This window comes from Myxocyprinus asiaticus, chromosome 20 (assembly GCF_019703515.2).
Source record: "Myxocyprinus asiaticus isolate MX2 ecotype Aquarium Trade chromosome 20, UBuf_Myxa_2, whole genome shotgun sequence".
Lineage (NCBI taxonomy): Eukaryota > Metazoa > Chordata > Actinopteri > Cypriniformes > Catostomidae > Myxocyprinus > Myxocyprinus asiaticus.
The window spans coordinates 9,588,739-9,613,340 of record NC_059363.1 but is presented as its reverse complement, the minus strand read 5'-3'; the positions used below and the strand labels follow the sequence as shown (position 1 = coordinate 9,613,340).

The window sequence follows — 24,602 nt, the reverse complement described above, 5'->3', positions numbered from 1 at the left end:
GATCAAACTCTGCAGTCTTACTGTAGTTTGTTTTTACAGCACATTTAGTCCAGGCTTTTAATATATCATTTGTTTAATGCATATTTTAAAGCTTTTTCCATCAGATGCAAATATCTCTAATACATCAATTTATACTGTATGCAATCATAGACTCTTTACTCAGGATGAGACAGTCACATGCCCCTTTCCGAGAAATATTTGATCCAGTCGTTGTGGCTCAGAAGTCCATATTGGTTCATGGGTGTTAAGACAGACCTGACATTAATTCATAGAGATCTAATTCTAAGAATTCTTCTCCATAAATCTTCTCCAGAAATTTTCCCTCTCCCCCGTTTGCTTGACCTAGAGTAAAGACTACAATGAATCTCCACAAGGGATTACCCACGTGATGTTTTTAATGTCTGAAAAGCCAGCTGGTCACACACGCTCAATCTGTAAATCCCCATGTGCTGGATTGTGCTGCATCAATGTGCGATTTCTTTTATGCGAACATGCATGAATTGTTTTCCACAGGACGGTTGCTGTCCAGTGCACCTGATCTCATGTAACGGTCACATGGAGGCAGTGCTCGTTCCACAAAGAGCAGTCGGCGACAATCAGGGCAGTCTGGAACATGTAAACTCATGGTCTATCTTTTTTGTTTCTCTTTCTGTGTCTGTGTTGAGCTATTATTCCCTTGAGACAATACTATAAATGCTTAAAGATTAGACAAGCCCATATTCTGAGATAAGATTTCTTTGCTAAAGTCTGCAATTTTCACAATTTCTTTCCACTGGGAAAGATGAGAATTATGACCTCTGGTGGCCTTTAGCTGAGATATAATTGGAATATATGCAGAATGTACAGTATAAGCGCAAAACAGTGTTGCCTTGTTTTATGTTAACTGCATTCAAATGCTGTGTTTTTCTTTTTCCCATACAGGGTCACCAGACGGCCCTCCACCGGGCAGCCGTGGTGGGAAACCATGATGCCATCTCCGCCCTCATCCTTGGAGGCTGTGCACTTGATCTACAAGACAAGGTGTGCTCATTTGAAACCCAAAAATGCTTCTTAGATCTTGAATACAGTAATAGCAGAACTATGTGGTTGGCAAGAAGCAACTTTATTTTACTTCACAAAACTTGGTGAGAAGGTAGATAATGTTGTTGTGCTCTAATACAGTGGTTTTCAACTGGTGAGTCGCACCCAAAAATGGGTTTTGATGCTGTTGTGGAAAGCAATGCTATATGCAACCATATAATTGTGCTTAGTTATTGGTGCAAAATAAATATGCATAACTTTTAAAAGAGAGGAGAAAACACTGTCCACATCTTGTGTTATTGACATCAAAGGTTGTGAATCCAATCAAACTCTTCACTTGGTAGAAGCTGGCCAAATTATGCAGATGGCAAAATGGACAGGTTAAGTGAGTGACATGCACTCATCCACAAAAGCCATGAACAAAACTATGCAAGGTAAAAAAAAAATATATCACCCAAACTACATTGGTAATGTGTTGGGTTGCCACTAGATGTCTTCATGGTCTGGGCCCTGAAGTAAAACCCGATGAGATCAGAACCACGGTTCTATTATATGCTAAGATATTTCTTATTAGCATGTGAGACAAAAAGTCATCAGACTCAGAGTATAATACATATTTTGTACTGAGGTGCAATCGCATGATTGTGTTTCCTGTAAAATGATTTACTAATAGCACTGTCAATGGTACAATCAACGCTATAGAATGTGATTTTTCTTCAACAGGAGGGTAACACTGCTTTACACGAGGTTTCATGGCATGGCTTCAATCCATGCGTAAAGCTGCTGGTCAAGGCTGGAGCCAATGTTCATGTAAAAAACAAAGTATGTAGATTCCAAGTGAATTTTTTATAGAATTTCTTAATTATTCCTTAAAGGTTCTTTTCCCTAAGTTTCCTTAAAGACCCCAAGAAATGGTCTGAAAAATTAATATTTCTTTCCTGTGATGACATATGTTTTGGTGAAACAGGAAGTTTTTAAAAAGCCAATAGCCTTTAATTTGCATCACAGCCCAGCAAAAATTCATGGTTTACTACTTGCTATTGCTGGTCGGTAACAGGTGGTATTGGAGTGAGGAGACATTCTCAGTCTAGAGAGCATAAACAGTATATTTGACAAAAATGGTAAATTTTCCCGAAGACTATTTTTTAAATGCATATATCTGCTAAAAGTCTGCCATCTTTGTGGAATACAATAGCACATATGGTAGATATCCTCAGCTAACAGCTAGCAGACTTGGACCAAAAGCCACAAAACTCCCATTTCCCTCTATAAATGTTCTGTAAGTTTATTATTAATATGAAATTCAGTTTTAATGGATGACTCTGATGAATGATCATTGTCTTCATTTTGTATTTTGTAAAGGCAGGAAACACACCTCTACATCTGGCATGTCAGAATGGACATTCACAGTCTGCTCGAGTGCTTCTGCTTGGTGGAGCTTTGCCTGACAGCAAAAACAATGCATGTGCACCTTTTTTTTTATAATTACAGTTAGAGTCATTAGAAATGAACTATTAATATTAGATTCATTTAAAATGAAGAGTCAAACAATTCATGTTGATTTAAAAATGAATTATTTCATTCATTCTAGGTAGGTGATACATGTTTGCACATTGCTGCCCGCTACAATCACTTGGCCATGATTAAGATCCTCTTGGGTTCTTTTGGCTCTGTGGCTGAGAAAAACCAGGTCTGGACCTCCTTCACTCATTCTGATTGTTATGGATCCAACACCAATAATGGTCATGTTGTTCACTTTATTATTTTGCTGCTGTGTATAGTTTATGAATTTGTTTGTGTCTGGGAAGTTAAAAAAAGGTACTATAAACAGTCAAAAGGTAAAACAATTATGAATTTTTGCATTATATTATATTATATTATATTATATCACTCAAAAACTGATTCCTGGCAAAAGTAAAGTACATTTTAAACAAATGGTTTAAATTAGATCTATTTACTTAACTTTGATACATATACAATGAGTTCAATTAATGCCAAAGCAAATGTAGTTTCTTTGTCATTTACCAAAATCTTCATACATGTCATTCATTCTAATTAAATACTTCACATTTATGTCATTTAAAGATTGCTTACTTCAGTTTAATTGAAATTTGTCTTTCAATTGAAATGCGTAAATCATAAATATAGTCTGAAATATTTTTTGAGTGTATTATATTATATTATATTATATTATATTATATTATATTATAGGTCAACATCTCTGTCACTCAGTTTGGGGGCCACTTTGCACAAAATTCAAGAAACAAATTAACTTTTTTTTCTCCCCTTATGTCTCAATAATTTACAGTATTCTGTATATCCATAAAGGAAGCTGAACAATTTAGATAATAGCCTTGTCCTGTTAATTTGGTCATCATAATCTACATTTTCTTACAGGTAGGGGACACTGCTCTCCATGTCGCTGCCGCCTTAAATCACAAGAAAACTGTCAGTCTGTTACTGGAGGCTGGAGCTGATGCAAGCATAAAAAACAATGTAAGTCATTGAATCGCATGACAGACTTGAATACGGTGTCAATTTGGAAGGAAAAAAAAACTTCCCTGAACTGTAATAAGTAGTAATTTGTTCATTATGAAGCTATCAGCATTGTACCCTTGATCAAGAGACTAAAAGTGATTGTTCACCCAAAAATGAAAATTCTGTAATTCACTGTCCCTCAAATTGTTCCACACCATATGACTTTCTTTTTTCCACAGAACACATAAGATGTTAGGCAGAATGTCAGCCTCAATCACCATTCACTTTCATTGCATCTTCAATGAAAGCAAATGATGACTCAAACTTCCAGTCCATAAAATTCTGCCTAACATTTCTTTTTGTGTTCCATAGAAGAAAGTCAGACAAATTTAAATGATAGCATAATTTTCATTTTTTTAATATATATATATATATATATATATGCTAAATCTACCAACAGGCAGGACACACTGCTCTTGATAAAGCCCGGGACAATAACAGCCGAGATTTAGCAATTCTTCTGGCAAAATCCAATCAGGTACATTTGGATAATCCATTCAAAAGAGTTCGCTTTACCACTTACAACCAGGGGTAACCCCCCTCCCCCAACACTCAACAACTTTTGGGCTGATTTCTATTTAAAATCCATGGCTGAGTTCTCTTCCCAGTCCACCCCTGCTTACAACCAATGCATTGATTAATATCGATACTTTCTCTAACTCCAAAACTGTATTTCTCTGCACAGGTCCAGAGGTTTGCACGTGGCAAGACGGTGAGAAAAAGAAGAGACATATTGCGGGCACAGAGGAGAGCTCAGTCCCTCCCCGGAGATCCAGAAGCACCCAGAGTGAAGGTGGGAACTTCAGATAAGGCTCAGTCATCTAGTATCACATCTGTCCCACTGAGATTCATCAGTTATAATATGACTGGTGTTTAGAGGGCAGGGAGAAGAAAATGTCATGTAACTACTAAGCTTCTATTACCCTAAGAAATCAGAGGTCATGTGATGTTTTTAGAATAAAAATCCTTCTCATGTTGAGTGCTCCCATCATTGCAGGATAGTGCTGAGGTGGCTGGAGATACAAACAGCAGTGATCAAGTATTTCACAGAATACAACCCGAACGTAACAAAGTCGCTTCGAGCCCCTGCACGAGGAGAAAGATCAAGAAACCAAGCAGGAAGGTACTACTGTTTACTATTATATTATGTACAATACTCTGTAAGGTATAATGTACCGGGATGTCATATGGTGATTTGATCTTGTATCATCCAGAAGGGATGATAATGAAAAGCTGGCTGAACACTAGCCCACTTACTCTAATACCAAATAAATAAACAAATGTACATGATATATTGAATTAAGTTGAAATTATTTTATTACGTGAGTACTATGAAAGACATGACACTAGCAGTGTTGGAAATTGGTTGCCAGGGACAACAAAAATATTTTACTAAAAAATGCAGTGACTGACCAATCAGAATCAAGTATTCCAGAATGCATTAAATAAACTTTTATAGTAAACGATGATATTAAGATCTATTATGAACTCATTCTATTACATAAATATATTCTTAAAAACAGAACTCTTAAAATACATTTAATTGCCGTAACACTTTACAATAATTTTATATACGTTAACATTAGTTTGTTCATTAGGTATTGTGAACAAATAATGGACAGTTTTTTTTACAGCATTTATTAATCTTGGTTAATGTTAATTTACATCATATTGTACATTGTTGATGTTTGTTCATAATGCATTAACTGATGTTAACAAACTGTATATACCTTTTAATGTTAAAAAGTATGTAGAAATTAACATTAATTAAGATTAATAATGCTATAAAAGTATTGTTCATAGTTACTTTGTTATTTCACATCATCCATTGTATTTACTAATGTAAAGGTATACAATTGTATTGTACATTTTTGGTTTTCCTAGAAAAACTCACTGCTATTAACTGCTGTTTTTACTACTTAAAGTCAGAGCATGTTTACCGGAGAGAGTATCACCTCCATGAGAGAGAATCGCCATCTCTGAGAGTAAAACACAGCAGCCGCAGCTCTCAGGAAGAAGAGGAAACTCTACATGACAAAGCCTTTCAGCTTTATACTCTGTATAGAGACAAAGATGGGCAGATAAAGCAGGTAAAGTGTGAATTAGAGCTCTTGCGATGCATTTGTCTGTTTTAAACCTCTTAACCAGTGATTCTGCACAGGCTCCTGCAAACGCCTGTCACTGTAAGCCCCTCATCAAAAAGCTGGAGAGTAAGCTGAAAGCCACAAAGATGGAGATGAGATCACAAATTCACACTGTGCAAGAGGAGATCAACTGCAAACTGGGCAGAATAGAGCATAAAAACAAACATCAGGTTTGTTGGCATACATTGTACATATTAATGCAGAATTCAGTCTTAAACCTACATTAGAGGAGACCAGGGAATTTAAAGGCCTCGATATACTTACGGAGAAGTTCCTTTTCATTGTTCAGTCAGGGGTAAAAAGAAGTTCTAAACAGCCAAGTAATGGTATACTGTTTCCGAACATTCAGACACCCTGTGGGAGGTGTTTAGAAGTACTTTTAAATATGAGGACGCTACATGTAAAACCTTAACCAATGTGTTAAACTAAAATGTGTTATCAATGACTTTATGCCTCATACTATGAGTAGACTTCACAGGAGGTCAGTAAAGAAGCCGTTTTATCACTCGACGATGATTTAAAGTAATATACGTGCAGTAGACAATGTTTAAGTTGTTTATATTCTGATTTCATGACGCTAATGCTCTAACATGCTAAACGTGGCCATTAAATGCGCCTGTTATTGTGATTTATAATGACGCTGATACTATTGCAAAGATAAGTGTATAAAAGTGATTATGTTCACAAGTCACAAGTTCAAATCCAGGGTGTGCTGAGTGACTCCAGTCAGGCCTCCTAAGCAACCAATTGGCCCGGTTGCTAGGGTGGGTAGGGTCACATTGGGTTAACCTCCTCGTGGTCGCTATAATGTGGTTCTCGCTCTTGGTGGGGCACATGGTGAGCTGTGCGTGGACACCACAGAGAATAGCATGAAGCATCCACACACGCTTGGTCTCAGACGCGGAGGCAACTGAGATTTGTCCTCCGCCACCTGGATTGAGGCGAGTCACTACGCCACCACAAGGACCTAGAGCACATTGGGAATTGGGGAGAAAAAATATATATATTTTTTACAAACACCCCCACACTGTAAAAAATAAATAAATAAATAAAAATAAATTCCGGTAACAAAAAATGTGTTTCATGTTGGTTTTATTCAAGTAAAATATATAATATTAGGTTACAGTAACAGTAGATTTGAAAAAAAAAAAAAGCACAATTTAGCTTTTTTTACAATGCATTTTTATCAGTGGTTGGGTAACATAAGAAATTATTTTTACCCGCTGTATCTCAAATAACAACACAGATCTAAGGAATAATATAATTCTTTTAATATCTGGTACCAACTAATTTAGCTGTCAGGAATAATATTTGTTTAAAGCAAATGACTTAACGGTACATACATTATAATTATTTGAAATAGGCTAAATCCTTTTTTACTAAAATATATTGATCAGTTGATAAGTCCGGTACTTTAGGATCTAGAGGATAGATACTTTAAAGAAATAATGCTTATGACACACTTTAAAGATTGAGCGATCTTTCAGTTTAGTCACAATTTTTATGTCATAACTAGTATAACAATTGCTTCCGATCTCAAAATGAATGTAAAATCTTGTATGGTTGCTACCAGCAACAGCGCATCTGTCATTGAAGTTAACTTTCAAGCAACAACCAAGAGATAAATTCGATTAAGTGCATGTAAAATGTAAAGGCATCTAAAATGTAGAAAAAAAATTAGACAGCTGAAAAAAATAAATGCTGCGCATAAAAAAATAAAACAAATAAAATTAAAAAAAAATCACAAAATGAAACAACTACACTAGTTTTTTTTTTCTCAGGCAGACAGAAAACGCTACTTGTTTGTGATACAAGAAATGTAGTGTGTTACAAGTGGCCCCTTGTGGCCCTGGTCTCCCAACCAACAGGAAAGGGTGAAATATTTCAAGTAATTTATGAGATTATTGTGTTCAGTGCTATTAGAGACTATTATATAGTGTATCTCTGTTGTGATCAGTTTAAAGTGCTTGAGAAACTGACGCAGGAGCGTGTATCAGCAGAGAGGATGGAGTGTCATTATCGAATCAATCAGAGAGCCACAATGGAACGAATGGAGGGCGAGAGAAGACAGGTACAACAGAACAAGGGAAGAACTCTAACATCAAGATAATCAGGCTTAAAGAAGTAGTTCACCACAAAATGAAAATTCTATGATTATTTACTCACCCTCATGTTGTTTCAGACCCATACACTGTTATTTTTTCTGTTGAACACAAAAGTAGAAATATTTGAAGAAACATTATGTGACTCTTGGCATCCAACAATAGTTAGTAGTAAAAAAAAAAGAGAAGTCCATATTAGTTCTGCTCCATATTCCAAGTCTTCTGAATATATACAACAGTATACTCATGTATTCCACTGAAAAAATAATAGCATATGGTTTTGGAATGACATGAGGGTGAGAAAACAATGACAAAATAAAATTTTGAGGTGAACTTCCTTTATGTGATCTAGACTTGATTAAACTGATGCTGCTCTATTTTGTCTTTCAAGCAGGTTGCTGCTACCAATGAGGTGAAAAGCTGGTGCATGTCTAAGATACATGATCTTGAAGTGCGAATGCCTGCTGAGACACAATGCTACAAACTCCTGCGGTCTCCATCTGTGGATCACACTCTGGTGGACACAGACTCAGAAGGTCTCCCACTGCTATCACTCATCTCTGATGAGAGCTCTAGCTCGCTGGCCAACTACGTCAATGTGTTACCCATCCCAGGAGCAGGGCCACGCTCGGGTGTGAAAAGTCTTGAATTTGAGGACACGCTGGGGAAGAGATACTTTGAGATGGAGCTGGATGGTAGTTCAGGTTTGAAAAACACCTAAACATCCATAAGAATAGATACTTTTCACAGAAAAAATTTAATTGTTATAACATATTTGTTTTCAGAGTATGTATCTTGATTATGCGGTGGCTGCAAAAAATATCTTGAGTCTTAATATATATAAATGTCATTGCATTTGAAAACAAAATATCAAACCATGTGGCATCTGCTAATATATGATGCTAGACCATTTCTCAGAAATTTCTTCACTTTTCTGAGCAATGACTTTTAACCAGTTGGTCCCAAAGTGATTTTTAGTAGATGTACCATATGAAGTCAGTTCTCATCAAGTTCATCATATGAACTATGGACATGTTCCACTAATGTTTAACAACCAGAAAGTGTCCAAATACTTTTTGTCTTCATTTTGAACAACAGTATTTTTGTTTGGTATTTTATCAAATGCAATGATATGTTTTAAGTGTGGCTTAAGTGTTAAATACTTATGTGGTCTCTTTAAAGGAATAGTTCACCCAAAAATAAAAATGTACTCATTTACTTTCCCTCATGCCATCCCAGATGTGTATGACTTTCTTTCTTCTGCAGAACACAAATAAAGATTTTTAGAAGAATATCTCAGCTCTGGAGGTCCATACAATGCAAGGGAATGGTGACCAAAACTTTAAAGCTAAAAAAAGCACATAAAGGCAGCATAAAAGTAATCCATATGACTCCAGTGGTTAAATCCATGTCTTCAGAAGCAAAATGATAGGTGTGGGTGAGAAAAACAGCTCAATATTTAAGTCCTTTTTTACTATAAATTCTCCTCCCTACCCAGTAGGTGGCGATATGCACGAAGAATGCGAATTTCCAAAAACAAAAGAAGAAGACCTCTTAGGAAAGAAGAGCACTTACGAGGGCTGTTTTGAAAGTGGAGATTTATAGTAAAAGAAGGACTTAAATATTGATCTATTTCTCACTCACACCTATCATATTTCTTCTGAAGACATGGATTTAACCACTGGAATCGTATGGATTACTTTTATGCTGCCTTGATATGCTTTTTGGAGCTTCAAAGATTTGGACACTGTTAACTTGCATTGTATGGACCTACACAGCTGGGGTATTCTTCTAAAAATCTTTGTTCATGAGTTTGCTGGTACATTTAGTCCACAGAGTTCATTAAGGTAAACATATTTTCCGTGCTGTCCATAGTGGAGGGGCTTGAGCACAGGACTGGGTTTGAGCTCTGAGACATTTTGGATGAACTATTTCTTTAATAGTGCATGCTTGTGCATGCACAAATGTCTGATATTTTCACTTGTTTTAAGAATTAAATTCCTCTCAATATAATATTTTGTAATATCTTATTTCCTATTTTCTAAAGCCATTCTGTGGGTTTATGCTGTACTAGATTAGACCTAGTTTACAGTCTCAACAAAACAAAGCATATTTCATGCACTCTGGAATATATGACTCTGCATCAGTTGTACAAATAGTTAGTACTTTGTTTTGCTAAAATCTCTTTCCATGTTAACACATATGATTACTATAATTTGTCAGACCTATCCATGGTGAAACACAAACCGTTATCACGGAAGCTGGCCGCAGCTGACCCCAAGTGGCGGAGAACAGAACTGCAGGAGGTAGATTTCTCCAAGCCCAGGCCAGACAAGAGGGATGAACTGTTTGACAGCAGTGCCAGCAGCAGCCAAACCACATTCAGCAAGCAATTCAATAACAGTGATACAGATCAGGCTCCCGGTCCAGCCTGGAAACATCCCAGACACCTAAAGGATAGGATTAAAGCACATCACGCTCACTCCCAAGAGGGTGGGGCCATGAAGACCTTGGAGATTTTTGCAGATAGGCCCACAGAGGCCACCTTCATCCAGGAGCGAACAAACTTGCATGCCATGGAAGTGACGCACCGTTTCTTTGAGACGGTATCCACGCAGCTGGAGCGCTGGTATGAAAGGAAGATTCTGGAGGCCCAGAGGGTGGCAGAACAGAAAGCGTTGCAGGACAGAGCCAATCTGCTGGAGAAGATCAACATACTGGAGGAAGAGCTACAGAGGCTTCGCACTAACACTAACACTAAAACTAAAACCAACCCTTGACACCACTGATTTGGTTCAGAGTGTTGGTTTCCATCTCAGAAAAGTGGTGGCAATATGAACTAGTTTAGAGCTTTCAGCTTTGTAAACTATAGTTTTCCAGTATTAAAGACCCCATGAAATGGCTTATAAAATAGCCAATAGGCTTTAGTTTATATTATAGCCATGAATTTTGGATTTGCTGCTTGCTATAGAGTGCAACAGTGCCGTTTTTAACAGTCCTTGTTTCAGAAATATTTTTGCCATTTTTTGCCCATAGGGACTCCATGAAGTACTTCATAAAATAGTTCTAAGCCATTAACAAAAACAACCAGCCTGAGATGAATCACAACATTACAAACTTTGATTTGAAGCAAATAAGTATTTGAAAATTGGACAAAAAGACAAAGGTACAAGCCTGTGAACTTTAATGTGTTTCATGAGAGAATGAGCTGTAATTCCATGAAGTATTGCAAATGATGAAACTGAATTAAGAACTATTGTTTTAAAGTGGTTTATTATAAGTATTGAATCAATGTATTATCACTATATACTGTAAGTTTATTGCAACATTTTCAGATATTTACATATGTATACTGTAAGTAGTTTTAAGGTGTAGGGAGACCAATTCGATTGCTTCATTCACAGTGCATCATAGGAGTGGGCGGTTGCTGCTGAGCTCTTTTGACGCAATTTTTTTCCACCAACTTTCTGATAGATTCTGGTAGATTTCCCCATCGGGATCATGGGTAATGTAATTCTTGAGTAGAACTTCCACTAATAAACTTGATTTTTTTTTTTAAATGAAGCTGAAATAACATGGACTGATGGCTTCAGCAGAAGCATATACCATCAATTAACAACCTCTGAGCTCACGGTAGTTCTGTCTGTAGAGGTTTAAAGTTATCATCAATAGTCAATTCCCCTATGAAAAATAAATAAATTATGGAATTTTTACTTCCAGAACCAGACTGTTACACTCTATTGCTAGTCAGAAGCAGGTTATGAGGGGGAGAACACATTCTCATTCTAGAGAGCATTTAAATGGATCAATGTTTGTATTAAGCCCTTGCGAACAAAATCAATATTTTTGGTCCATTTTTCTGGCAGAGAAAAACTGTACATTTTAAATCTAATAAAAGTTAATTTTGTCAACTTTTATAAGTACACTAGCATAGCCACAAAAGCCCAATTTTAATTTCATGGGGTTTTTAAAACAAGTATTTTGCATTTTTTTTTCTCCCAATATGGAATGCCCAATTCCCACTACTTAGTAGGTCCTCGTGGTGGCGCGGTTACTCACCTCAATCCGAGTGGTGGAGGACAAGTCTCAGTTGCCTCCACTTCTGAGACAGTCAGTCTGCACATTTTATCACGTGGCTTGTTGTGCATGACACCGTGGAGACTCCCAGCATGTGGAGGCTCATGCTACTCTCTTCAATCCACACACAACTTATCACGCACCCACTGAGAGCCAGAACCACTAATCGCAGCCACAAGGAGGTTACCCCATGTGACTCTACCCTCCCTAGCAACTGGGCAAGTTTGGTTGCTTAGGTGACCTGGCTGGAGTCACTCAGCACGCCCTGGATTCGAACTCACGACTCCAGGGGTGGTAGTCAGCGTCAATGCTCGCTGAGCTACCCAGGCCCCTTAAAATAACTATTAACACAGTGATGGTACTACTAAACTGTTACTAAGTTCCCATTCATAAACCTCATTTTATCCATTTTAAGTTTCTTAAATGTGACTAAAAGTATCTTCACTCCAACAAAATGAAGCTGTCAAGAAAATTGTAATTATGGTACTATGTTGTATAGACATACTGTATGTGTTATCATTTACTAATTACAATGAAATGTAATTAGTAATAGCCAGATGAAAAGAGAACTCAGAAAATAATTGTTTTACCTTAGACTAAATCACTGAAAAGTTATTATAATTTAGATTTTTTGTTGATGTTGTAAGATATATATATTGTTCAGTTGTTAAGTCTGTGTACCTGTACATACAATATATATATATATAAATATATATATTATATATATATATATATATATATATATACAGGTGCATCTCAATAAATTAGAATGTCGTGGAAAAGTTCATTTATTTCAGTAATTCAACGCAAATTGTGAAACTCGTGTATTAAATAAATTCAGTGCACACAGACTGAAGTAGTTTAAGTCTTTGGTTCTTTTAATTGTGTTGATTTTGGCTCACATTTAACAAAAACCCACCAATTCACTATCTCAAAAAATTAGAATATGGTGACATGCCAATCAGCTAATCAACTCAAAACACCTGCAAAGGTTTCCTGAGCCTTCAAAATGGTCTCTCAGTTTGCTTCACTAGGCTACACAATCATGGGGAAGACTGCTGATCTGACAGTTGTCCAGAAGACAATCATTGACATCCTTCACAAGGAGGGTAAGCCACAAACATTCATTGCCAAAGAAGCTGGCTGTTCACAGAGTGCTGTATCCAAGCATGTTAACAGAAAGTTGAGTGGAAGGAAAAAGTGTGGAAGAAAAAGATGCACAACCAACCGAGAGAACTGCAGCCTTATGAGGATTGTCAAGCAAAATCGATTCAAGAATTTGGGTGAACTTCACAAGAAATGGACTGAGGCTGGGGTCAAGGCATCAGAGCCACCACACAGACATGTCAAGGAATTTGGCTACAGTTGTCGTATTCCTCTTGTTAAGCCACTCCTGAACCACAGACAACATCAGAGGCGTCTTACCTGGGCTAAGGAGAAGAAAAACTGGACTGTTGCCCAGTGGTCCAAAGTCCTCTTTTCAGATGAGAGCAAGTTTTGTATTTCATTTGGAAACCAAGGTCCTAGAGTCTGGAGGAAGGGTGGAGAAGCTCATAGCCCAAGTTGCTTGAAGTCCAGTGTTAAGTTTCCACAGTCTGTGATGATTTGGGGTGCAATGTCATCTGCTGGTGTTGGTCCATTGTGTTTTTTGAAAACCAAAGTCACTGCACCCGTTTACCAAGAAATTTTGGAGCACTTCATGCTTCCTTCTGCTGACCAGCTTTTTAAAGATGCTGATTTCATTTTCCAGCAGGATTTGGCACCTGCCCACACTGCCAAAAGCACCAAAAGTTGGTTAAATGACCATGGTGTTGGTGTGCTTGACTTGCCAGCAAACTCACCAGACCTGAACCCCATAGAGAATCTATGGGGTATTGTCAAGAGGAAAATGAGAAACAAGAGACCAAAAAATGCAGATGAGCTGAAGGCCACTGTCAAAGAAACCTGGGCTTCCATACCACCTCAGCAGTGCCACAAACTGTTCACCTCCATGCCACGCCGAATTGAGGCAGTAATTAAAGCAAAAGGAGCCCCTACCAAGTATTGAGTACATATACAGTAAATGAACATACTTTCCAGAAGGCCAACAATTCACTAAAAATGTTTTTTTTATTGGTCTTATGATGTATTCTAATTTTTTGAGATAGTGAATTGGTGGGTTTTTGTTAAATGTGAGCAAAATCATCACAATTAAAAGAACCAAAGACTTAAACTACTTCAGTCTGTGTGCACTGAATTTATTTAATACACGAGTTTCACAATTTGAGTTGAATTACTGAAATAAATGAACTTTTCCACGACATTCTAATTTATTGAGATGCACCTGTATATATATATATATATATATATATATATATATATATATATATATATGTATATATTGGGTGTGTGTGTGTGGGCGGATTTTGGTGGTTTATGGGGACATTTTGTTAGGTTACAAACTGGTAATTACAAGGGTATTATGCTATAAATGTGGTTTATGAGGACATTTCTAGTGTCCCCATAATTCAAATTGCTTAAAAAACAGACTAAACTATTTTTTTTTGTATGTAAAAATGCAGAAAGTTTTTTTTTTTTTTTGAGGGTTAGGTTTAGGGCATAGAATCTATAGTTCGTACAGTATAAAAATCATTATGTCTATGGAGAGTCCTCATAAGGATAGCCGCACCAACGTGTGTGTGTGTGTGTGTGTGTGTGAGAGAGAGAATTGCATTGCAATGTGATTACTAGTTAAGCTTGAGAATAAAAAATATTCTTTAGAACTTTATGTAAAACAGAATATTTTGTCATAATAAATAATGATTACATGTCAAAGCAATTAAACTTTTGGCCAGTCAAATGTTGTACAACTCATAGTTCATGACTTACGATGACCTCTGTAGCACCATGTTTCTATTTTAAACAGTATATACAGTAACTATACCAGATACATCATACTTGGTTGTAAATATAATACTGTATATGATGAAGTGAATCTGTGAATCTCTTTTTTCATGAAGAAAAAATAATATTTTCTACTAAATGATTCATGATTATGTTATTGGTACACAACACAACTGAAAATCAAACTCAAGAGTGCCACAAAGAAAATGGATATAATAAAACTCTAAATAAGTTTCTCTATGATGATCTAACATTATTTTCAGATGTTTTCAAGTGAATGTCGTTCACACCCTGTTCTTTACCCCGTTCACACCCTAAACCTCTTTTCATTAAATATCCGCGGGCGTGCTGGAATCTCATTATCTCCAAACAGGCAGATCAGGACTGCACGAGCCTGTATTGATTGAAATGTATCACAGTGAAGTAATCTATCAGCATGGTGGATGTTCATCCCACTGCTTCGAACATCCATTTTCTAACTCCCTGCCCCCCTACAGCAAACTGTCTTTACACCACAACAAATAAAAAATCCTGTTAGTTTTTTTTTCTTCTATTACATGTTTCGATACAAATGTAAAGTAAAAAATCATGGCTACACTTCTCTTACTCTTTAGTGCATTTAGACCTGCAAAACTCAAAGATATCTATAAAATACAATTATGCACTTTTTGCACTATGAGTTCTCCCAACTTTCAAAATACCATACAAAATGTTCCTCAAAACATCCCTGAAACTCACTGAGCACATCCCCCAACCTGTTGAAGGCAAATAGATCAAACGAACCACCACAGAACAAAGACCAATGGATGCTTTTTTTATAGTTCACTTGATGCCTTATGAACTCATTATGTAATGTTTCTGATGTGACTTCTGGCATTTGCAGTTAAAGCTTCAACAAGGGAAAATCAAATCAATCCCTCATTGACTCTGTCAACATGTGATGGAAAGCTAATTAAAGGCCTTGAGGGGTGGCTGGTCATTTTATGAAGCATGTAGTGTGATCAGCGCCATGATCCAGTTGTGCAGTGCCTGAAAGGCTCAAGGCAGGGATGAATCAGGATACCCAACTCACGTGCACATGCTGATTGGTGGATCTCTGTTTGCTCCTCTTTTGTTTCAATATAAAACCATGTTTTTTCTTTTAGATCAATTGCTACTGGATTTCTAGGGGAAATGTGCAATATTGTGAAAATGTGCTTTTAACAAGATTTGTGTTGCATAAAACTGAAAAGAACGAGCTAAACAAATCACTGGAGTATTGATGAATTTGGTGGTGGTGGGGGTGGGTTGATGCAATCCAGCGCAAGGTCTTTCATTTGACATTGAGTGCTGGCAAATGTAAACAACATGGCAAGCTTTGACACCAACTCAGATGGGAACAGAAAGGAAAAGATGAAACAGAGTTGATATATTTCACATTCTTTTTTTCGTTACATGTAGTGTGGTGGGTTGGATATAAACGGCATCGTTTGTGCCATTTTGACAAAGCAATTAGCTCTGAAACTGGGATTGGCTCATTGACTGGCTCATCTGACATTATAGATTATACATTAGATTAATCAAATATGATGGATATGTGTGCTTGCCCTTTTTGTTGTTTGAGTCAACAGTAGCTGAACTCAAATGAGCGGGATTGCAAGCAAATGACCTGCTAGAGAGCAATTTCATGATATTTTGTTGGGCAGAATATTGTATTGACTGCATGAGGGGCATTCGGTTGGTTGGCACCGCAAGCAACTTTTTATGTGTGTGGGGGTGCTGCTTTCAGCAATTGCTTGATAAGATCTGCCATGGGGCATTGTCCCATCAGTTTCTGATCAATTTCGACACCCTGTGAACTTGCTGCATGCAGCAACTGTGGGGAACATTCACTGAGCTAACATTATGTGGAGAGACTGGCTGTGTTTTCATGGGCGAACTCTGTGGCTGTAAAATGAGGGAAAGATTTTCCTAGTTGGGGAAAACATGCTTGTTTGTATACCAAGGAAACTAGACAGCACATCTCACTGAAATGTAAGTTTACTTTTGTTTTGTTTAATCATCTGCACTTTGATTAGTTTGGTCGTCATTTTGTTTACATCTAAGTACTGTCATTTTGTGAAAGGTTTAGCATGCTACAGGTAGATTTTTTCCAAAACTTGTAGCTGCATGTGCATGACTTCATGACTTTTGAACTTGCAAATTATGTCAAACATGCTTTTTTGTTTGTTGAATGCATGCACTAAACCATGCACCAATGCATAATGAAGAAAAACAATGAAAAAGTGAATCACCCATGCTGAACAGTAAGATAAACTTATTTAAATAATTACATATTTTTCTTAAAAGAAGCACGGACATGTGGCGGTGAAGATGGGGGACTGGAACTTGTTGGGGAGCATTTTAGAAGAGGTTCACATTCACTCCAGCATTGTGGGGAAAATCTGGCTGACAATCCTGTTCATATTTCGGATGCTGGTTCTTGGCGTGGCGGCCGAGGACGTTTGGGAGGATGAGCAGAGTGAGTTTGTTTGCAACACAGACCAACCGGGATGCAAGAATGTCTGCTACGACCAGGCGTTCCCAATATCGCTAATTCGCTTCTGGGTACTACAGATCATTTTTGTGTCCTCGCCCTCATTAGTGTACATGGGACATGCTCTGTACTGGCTGAGGACTTTGGAAAAAGAGCGGCACAAGAGAAAAATCCAGCTGAGAGCAGAGCTGGAAGAGACGGACCCCCTTTTGGAGGAGTACAAGAAGTTGGAGAAGGAACTGAGAAGGTTAGAAGAACAGAAGAAAATGAAGAAGGCTCCTTTGAGGGGCTCCTTACTGCGGACATATATCATTCATATCCTTACCAGATCAGTGGTGGAAGTGGCGTTCATTGTGGGGCAGTATATCTTATATGGGATAGGTCTGGATCCTTTGTACAAGTGCAAGAGGGTGCCTTGCCCAAACAGCGTGGACTGTTACGTGTCTAGACCGACAGAGAAGACCCTCTTCATGGTTTTCATGATTGTCATTGCAGGGGTTTCTTTGTTCCTGAACCTACTGGAAATATCTCACTTAGGGGTGAGGAAAATTAAACAGACTCTAACTGGTCTCCATCTTGATGACGATGGTCTTTGCAAACCAAAGCACCATTCAACCATTCAGCAACTGTGCGTGATGACAGACTTGTCACCCCACAAAAACCCACAGTTGAAAGCTTTTATCCAAAAGGGGCAAATGGACCCTCCACCAATGTTTCTAACCAGTGCTTATGCAGGTTCAAGCAATGATGTGCTGAAGCACAACAGTGTGGCAGCAGCTACCCTCCCGGTGTCCTGCATAACCCAACAGCCTCGTCAAATTCGACAACCCAGCCAGGACATGATCCATGAACTGCACTCCCAAGCTTCCATGGACCAGCTCGAGGATAGGGACAACCAAAACCATCTAGAAAACAGTATTGGCTCGGAAAGGGACATTAGGCCTTTAAACTCGGGTCATGAGGGTCAATACTCCCAAGGGCCTTGCCATCCTGATATACCAGCTTGCCTTCGCAACACTCTGCACAGGCCCAGTCGTGTGCCGGACCTGGGGGATGATGGTATGGATTCCTCCGAAAGCGACTACCATCCACAAAACAGGAAGGCCAGTTTCATGGCCCGTATGCCCTCAGATAGCATGTCTGGCAGTCCGTCCTGTCCATCCACAAGGAGTTCGGAGTCCGAGCTAGGCTCCCTCAACGACCTGCCTATGAACCCACCTCCAGGAGGACGACGGATGTCTATGGCAAGTAGAGGCAAAAGACACATGGCTACTGATTTGGTCAATTAGAGTCCTGGGGCGTTACAGAAAACTTCCTATCTTAAGTCTTAATTTAAGATCTGATCAGTTAAGTTTACAGAAACAAATCCTATCTATAGTTAAGATAAGATAATGCACTTAGGGAATTCTATTCTTTAATGGCTTTTGTCCTAAATGAGATCCTTACTGAAATTACCATGTTAACCAAGCAGATAAGTTAGGATCTTTCTGTAAGATGCCCCCAGGTCTCTTTATATTAATTTCTCTCAAAATAAGTCAAACAATCTGACTCGAGTCATACCTGCAAGATTCCTTATACTCATGCCATCTTTTTGTTTTTTTTTTTGGATTGATTTTGCAATTATCAACAAAACAATTAAATTCTGGACATAAACCATACATTTTGACTAAATTACAACATGAAATTTTCAGCTACAAAAGGAAATGTATTTTTATTCCGTATTTTTTTTAAAATTATATAATAGGCTATACAAAAAAATATAAAAAACTTTATTTATATTTTATATAACTTGAATATAATTGTTTAAATTATATATCATATTTATATCATATATATATATATATATATATATATATATATATATATATTATTATTATTATTATTATTATTTATTGCATAACATTTTAGAGTTATATTATTCCAAAAATTGTTTTGGGAGTAAAAAGCCTGCAAGCTTCCATATGCTTCAGCCATTTTTTGTATCTTTTGGAAAAGCAAAATGTATTGATTTGCAAACTATCCGCAAAATATTTATTATATAGTAGAATATTCTAATATATATATTATATATATATATATATATATATATATATATATATATATATATATTTTTTTTTTTTTTAATTCGTGACATTCTCCCCATATACCATATTAAAACTAATTTCTCAGCTACAAAATGAATGTAGCCTATTTTCATTCTATATTTTACAATTATATTAATGTATTTAATATAATTTATATAATTAGCTGAAATTATATAATGTCATATAATAATATTTAATATTATATAAATCAACAATTTTATTATATTATGCATAATAATTTCTATAAAAGTAATCTGGGAGTACAAGTTTGTTTTCTGAATGGAAACGTTTGTGTTTTTACAGAGTGTGTTCTTGGATCTCTCTTCCATCATGAAAAAATGAAAGAGAGAAGGACAGAAAGGACAACAGGAATGTAACAGTCCGTTCATGAGCAGAAATGAATGGAGATATCAGCGACAAAGAGTATAACTCTGATCTGCTCTGCTTGGAAAGCACTGGTTTTAACGCAGCTTTATTGTGGTATAAGTAGTGCTGTTTTATACCGTTTATTTTTTATTATAAGCACCTTAATTTACCAGTAAAGCATGGAGTACAGCTTTTTCATTTCTAATGATGGAATATAAAGGGCATATGTGCATATTTATAAGAGCTTCATCCCTACAGACAGCTGGCAAAAAAGAACATTTTTAAATCATTTAGCTTACATCCATAAAATGTGATGCAAGCTATTGAGTTCGTACATCAAATGAAGAAAATAAAAGTTTTCTTGATTCCAAGTGTGCTTGCACTTGAATTCTGGACAATACTGATACTTTATAATCCTCAGACCACATGATGTAAAACACATTAAATCTGCATAAAACATGCTTGGCAATTTATTTTGACAAATTAAATGTGGACACATTCAAGAATTTTACAAATACAGTTTGATAAGATTATGAACACTGAGGTCACAACTTTTCAAGATTTGATTAACAGATGAGCAAAGCAATAATTTTCAAAGAATCCCACAAATAACTATAAACAGAATCGTTATATGTACAATAAATACAAAATCTACATAAACAAAATGACTGTAAAACGTCTTTTTAAAAGGTTGTAAACCAGTTCTGCTTCAGACCTTGTCTGAGACGAGAGGTATATCGATTTTACAGGTAGATCTGTGAATTTCCAAACTCTCCTTTTATTATGTAAACTCAATAAAGATGAATCATCATATCTGCCCTTACTTCATATCACAATTGTGTTGCATATAACAAAGGCATGACAAAAAGCGTTGTCCAAATCCATCCTTAAGCAAATTTACAAATTCTGAAAAATGTTCTATGGTAATTTGTAAATGTCACAAAGATATTTGAATATTTGAGTGCACAAATTAACCAGTATTACTGAATGCGATTTCATAAACGTCCAAGCTATTTGATTGTTTTTGCCTAATATAAAAATAGAAACCGACTTAAGCGAACATACTGTAACATTTATGAGCGCCAAATATTTGTAGAAACAAAATACCAAAAATGCTTTTAGCTCTCATTAAAATCATGCACTTTACTACGTAATTTTCAATTAATCAGCTAAATTACTTACATCTTAAAAATGTCACCTTTAAACTTCAGTATTGTGACAGCACACAGGTGAGTAGCTCATAAACATGGTTAAAGCCAAAAAATTATGAACAAAGATTTTGTGTGTTTAAGGAGTAACAAGGGAAAAACGTAGATAATTGATTTTTTCGAGGTGAGGAGAAAAAGTTTAACATTTTCTACACCATGAGTGTGAAGTGTACTATTTCTTTAACATCAGGAACTTTACATACTAAATTAGACTACATTCAGACCATTCAGGAGATTGAGACGAACAAGTCAGCAACCCTAACAAAATATAACCCATAAACAAACATACGAGTGGAAAATAATATTGATTTGATTCTGACAACAGCAAAATGATGTTATGTGCACATCAACACCCAGAAGGAATCAAAGCAGATCTAAAAGTTCTAAATGTGAGCTGCCAAAAATTTACAAAGTCGGTATGATTTAAGCCAATCATTTTAACAGTCTAGAAAACTGAAATTCAAAACATCCTCTAGAAAATTGCTGTTGTATATAATGCTACTTCATCATAAAATATATGAGGGGACAATAGTAAATGCAGCTTATCGAGATCGGAGTGCTTTATGATTAATGATCTAATGCGATCATTACAAAATATCAAGGAGATCAGATGTTCAAATAGGTTATATTTCTCCATTTGCTGACAAAAATGCTAGGTATCTGTCAGAAGAGAAAGAATTATAAATTGTTATTATTAAGAATGGAAATAAAAAACCCTCAAAAATCAGAAGATAAGCTAATTGCTTTCATGTGCAAGTGTTTCAATCAGACTTTTTCTCTTGGTGCACATAACGAATTCTTGAATGCAAAATAAAAAAATGATGCAGCACAGGTACAAAACAGTTCGAAACACATTAAAATCACATTTACTTATGTTGCTTGATTTGAAGTTTCCAACACACACACACACACACACACACACACACAATGCAATTCCTGAGATAAATATGATATTTAGGTACCAAAAATGGATGGAAAGTAAAAGATTTTAGAAAAAGAATGATTTTTGCATCCTATACAGCATGTACAAGAACTCATCCATACGCGCGCACACACACACATCACCATAATATACAGGTATACTACATCATGAACATGATAACATGCAGTCAACAAACAAAACTTCATGTTGATGAAAAAAGTGTAACATTTAAAAATCTGATTAAACCAATACTTGTTTATTAAAGAAGGGAAAGTTCACAAAAAAAATGAACTACTCACCCTCAACTACTCATGCAGATCCAAACAAGACTTTCTTTCCTCTGTGGAACACAAATTGAGATGCAGAATGTCAGCCCCAGCCATTACAAAAAAAGCGAATGGTGACTCAGACTGAGAAAGAAAATCATACGTTTGGAACAACATGAGGGTAAGTAAATGATGACAAAAAAATTAAATAAAATCCAGGTAACTAGATTCAGTTCCTCTGTGGTTGCTCATCTGTCGTGCATTTCTCAGTCATTTCCTGGCAGAAATCCATCGTCACGCTCGAGCTGGCTGTCTGGAGGGAGGACTCTGACCTCAGAGAGGTGACACTGTCCTGGGACAGCACAGCCTCTCCGGTCACTCTTAGGTGTGGGCATGGCAAATCAGCCGTGGCCTGGCAGTCAGAGAAGTTTTGGGACGACACCATGCTGCCACTGGATGCGAGCGTGATATCTATACTGGTGGGACTGGGAGAGATTCTAAGGTCTGTACTGGTTGAACTGGATGAAACAGGTCCTGGATGCAGATGATACTGAGATCGGGTCTGACCTGGACTCTGCTGTTCCTCCCGGCAGACCTCCTGAGACAAAAATGAAAAGTTTTCCCAGAGCTCTCCCATACAGACCTTCAACTGGTTCTGTTCGGTTAGGAGCTTCTGTCGCTCGCAAACCTAATTTAACAGAAAACAAACACAAGCAAAATAATGAATGAGACAGAAAAATAAAACCGTATAAGGGTGATTCTTCAATTAGGGGAACACTTCTGTCCTCTAGAATGATTTTAAAGAAAAAAAAATCCAGTTTTAAAGGGTAGAATGTTACAGCTCTACAGTGTAATACTGTGTAATCATTTATTGTACATATGAACTTTTTTCACATTTTTATAAGGGAACTTTCAAACCGAAAAGAGTTAGAAGCAGTGCTTCAAGACGTTTTTAAAAGTTGACACCATCTAAAAACGAAGCACAAGATGCTAAAAATAAAGCAAGATGTGGCGCAAACATCAAATACGTCGATTAAGTGCATGTTTACATGGAAAATACAACTGAAAACTAGCCCAACAGATGCAAAAACGCATTCAGTGTGAACAGCCCCTAGAGTGCTGAAATGTTACATTTAAAATTATTTCTCTTTTTCGGGCTTGTCCCTCCACCTTGACTTTTTAACTTCCTCTCTATAATACATTCATAAAACATGTTAAAATCAAGGAAAATCTACTTTGGTTTTTTTGTTGAGAACTTAAATAATATTTAGTGAATTTGTGTATTTACTGTGCATTTATTTCTTTATAACAAAGAATTGCTGTCCACAATACTGCTGTCATATACCATCATGCTAAAAAATAACAAAAATAACAAAAAATAAAATATTAAAAAAATATCACACCATCACACATTTTATTAAACTCCACTTGAAGGTACATCAAGGCAAAGACCAGATCAGAAGTTTAATTTTAGGCAGAAATAGTCAAAAGAGCCCCTAGTTGAAGAATCACCCATGTACATTAATGACACTTTTTACATTCTGGCAGCCTGTGCAAGCAAACTCTGCATGGTTATTAGTGCAGCTTACCAGTTTGTGAATCTCACACTCGAGGTTCTGAATGCTGTCCAGCTTTCTTTTCCGGCAGCGCTGAGCTGCGATGCGGTTTTTACTGCGACGTCGCATGTCGTGGATGAAGTCTAGCTGATCCGAGGTCAGTTTATGCATCTTTATCATTAGCTGAAAGTCATTCCGTGGAAGCTTTGTGATGTGATCTAATGAGAAAGGCAGTTTCACCTGCAAATGTAAAGAACATTGTTTTATTTATTTTTTGCGTAGGCTACATGACATTTTTACGAATTATGTACATTAAAGATTCTACTGCAAAACTTCAACACCTTGCACATCTTACCAAACAAACTGAAAAATAAAATTTCTATTAGGCAAAACCACTGAAAATAATACAATGGTTCACCACTAGATGACACTGCCCTCTATTTATTTATCTGTGTTCAGCAAGCTAATAGCAGAAACCTTGGCTGTCAATCATAATGATAAAACTCTTTTGAGACTCTTGAATGATAAAACTGTTTTTTCATCAATAATATTAAAAAAATATATAATACTCGAGTCTACGCTGTGGCACAGTGGTACTATATAAGTGCTTTAGACATGTTGAAACAGCAACGCTGTGAACGGAGGTTTGAATCCTACCTTCACCCATCCTTTTCTGTCTCTCCACATTATAAACTATATACATTTATATACATTTTAAGACTTAAAAAATGATCAGAATATCTTCAGTTACACAAGTTAAACGATCAGTTATAAAACTTGTTTTCAGTCAATGTTTTTTTTTTTATGAATGAATGAATGAATGAATACAAAGACAACATTTCTAATTGACATTTTTATTGTCTACATATTGTGAATCTTATCTGTCAGAAGTGTTTATCTGTGTTTGTATTTGTTGTGCAT

At 36.5% G+C, this 24,602-nt stretch overlaps 3 protein-coding genes across 4 annotated transcripts in view; 2 read left to right on the top strand and 1 right to left on the bottom strand.

Moving 5' to 3' along the window:
* Positions 1–555: 555 nt before the first annotated feature.
* Positions 556–10,758, top strand: LOC127410795 (ankyrin repeat domain-containing protein 6-like). Its single transcript, XM_051646000.1, has 14 exons — positions 556–615; positions 922–1,020; positions 1,744–1,842; positions 2,383–2,481; positions 2,612–2,710; positions 3,418–3,516; positions 3,959–4,036; positions 4,244–4,351; positions 4,556–4,681; positions 5,484–5,648; positions 5,720–5,872; positions 7,660–7,773; positions 8,196–8,508; positions 10,007–10,758. The coding sequence occupies exons 1-14, from the start codon at positions 556–558 to the stop codon at positions 10,582–10,584; spliced, it is 2,190 nt and encodes a 729-aa protein (XP_051501960.1). The 3' UTR covers positions 10,585–10,758.
* A 6,358-nt stretch (positions 10,759–17,116) lies between these two features.
* On the top strand, positions 17,117–20,047 carry LOC127411025 (gap junction alpha-10 protein-like). The gene is made up of 2 exons (XM_051646334.1): positions 17,117–18,523; positions 19,667–20,047. Exons 1-2 carry the CDS (start codon positions 17,117–17,119, stop codon positions 19,703–19,705), a joined length of 1,446 nt encoding a protein of 481 aa, XP_051502294.1. The 3' UTR covers positions 19,706–20,047.
* Positions 20,048–20,177: 130 nt separating this feature from the next.
* Positions 20,178–24,602, bottom strand: part of LOC127411021 (transcription regulator protein BACH2-like) — a 28,060-nt gene continuing 23,635 nt past the window's right edge. For both annotated transcript variants that reach the window (XM_051646329.1, XM_051646330.1), the window contains 2 exons: positions 23,715–23,921; positions 20,178–22,813 (listed from right to left, as the gene is read on the bottom strand). In XM_051646329.1, the coding sequence (XP_051502289.1) occupies positions 22,355–22,813; positions 23,715–23,921 (666 nt within the window). In that variant the 3' untranslated portion in view covers positions 20,178–22,354. The remainder of the gene's footprint in view (positions 22,814–23,714; positions 23,922–24,602) is intronic.